Source organism: Caenorhabditis briggsae (genome assembly GCF_000004555.2).
Source record: "Caenorhabditis briggsae complete genome, chrIV, whole genome shotgun sequence".
Lineage (NCBI taxonomy): Eukaryota > Metazoa > Nematoda > Chromadorea > Rhabditida > Rhabditidae > Caenorhabditis > Caenorhabditis briggsae.
This window is the reverse complement of record NC_013487.2, coordinates 6791621-6792641: the sequence shown is the minus strand read 5'-3', so window position 1 is coordinate 6792641 and position 1021 is coordinate 6791621. Positions and strand designations below refer to the sequence as shown.

Genomic DNA, 1021 nt, shown 5'->3' with positions numbered 1-1021 from the left:
AAATTGCATTGATAAGAAATGAATGTGCCTCTCGGCGTTTAATTGCCAAGGAAGAACTGCACTACTCGATGATCTGAGTTCAATATTCCAGACGATGCATGATAAACTGATAAACCAAACGACCGGAACCATGGATGACTCAAAAGGTTTTTGCCGCCTAGAAAGTAACTGTATATTGACTAGAATGTCGTTTTCGACAAATATCAGTTCCACAGAAATCATTTTTTTTATCATCTTCGGTTTCATCACCAATAACCAATAGAAACTGTCAAAAGCTTGTTTGTAATCTCATGACACATCGTTGCACTAAAATTTAACAATGAGCAAGACTAAAAAATTGGGATATGAAATTGTGAAAGCTGCACTTGATGATGTATTCAATCAAAGAATCTGAGTCAAGCAATTGAAAACGATTAGATCATGATAAAAATGATAAAAATGATCATGATAAAAATGATTAAAATGATCATGATAAAAATGACCGTTTCCCCAACGGTTGCAAGGAACAACTTTTTTGTTTTGATCATTGTAGTGCTCCATGGTTTGGAATGCTGTGCAACTGGTGTCGTTGTACTGGACGTTGAGTGGAAATGTAGCATGAGTGTCGGCTACCATATTCGTGACATCCACCATTTTCTTACAGGGGCATTCTTTGCTAATCTCCACATTATTAGTTGGGTTGTCACATGGACAACCAGCTGAATCGGAGAGACATTTTCGTGACCGTTTCCATCCTCCGCTCTCATCACGTATGTATCCACTCCATTGGGACCAAAAACCATCCTTTGGGCAACATGGGGCCTCACTCGATAATAGTTTGTCCTTTGGTAATGGTCCACATTGAGATGTTTTGTTAATTGTCATTGGAACATATGGAATACAGCAGGTTCGTTGAGCCGGATAGACGCAGACGTGGGTGTTGCAAAGGATTTTACGAACGGATTCTCCTCTGAATATCTCATTAAAAAATCTTCTGGAAATTTTGACTCACTTGCAAGCACAATTCGGAAAATTCGTGCTC

The 1021-nt window shown here is 38.8% G+C and overlaps 1 protein-coding gene across 1 annotated transcript in view; it reads left to right on the top strand.

Annotated features, from left to right (window-relative positions):
- The window catches only part of CBG05481, a gene marked incomplete at both ends in the record, with an annotated part of 1746 nt that extends 1644 nt beyond the window's left edge, over positions 1–102 (top strand). The window contains one exon of the mRNA XM_045235384.1: positions 92–102. Within this exon, the coding sequence (XP_045092958.1) occupies positions 92–102 (11 nt within the window). The remainder of the gene's footprint in view (positions 1–91) is intronic.
- Between the last annotated feature and the right edge of the window lie 919 nt (positions 103–1021).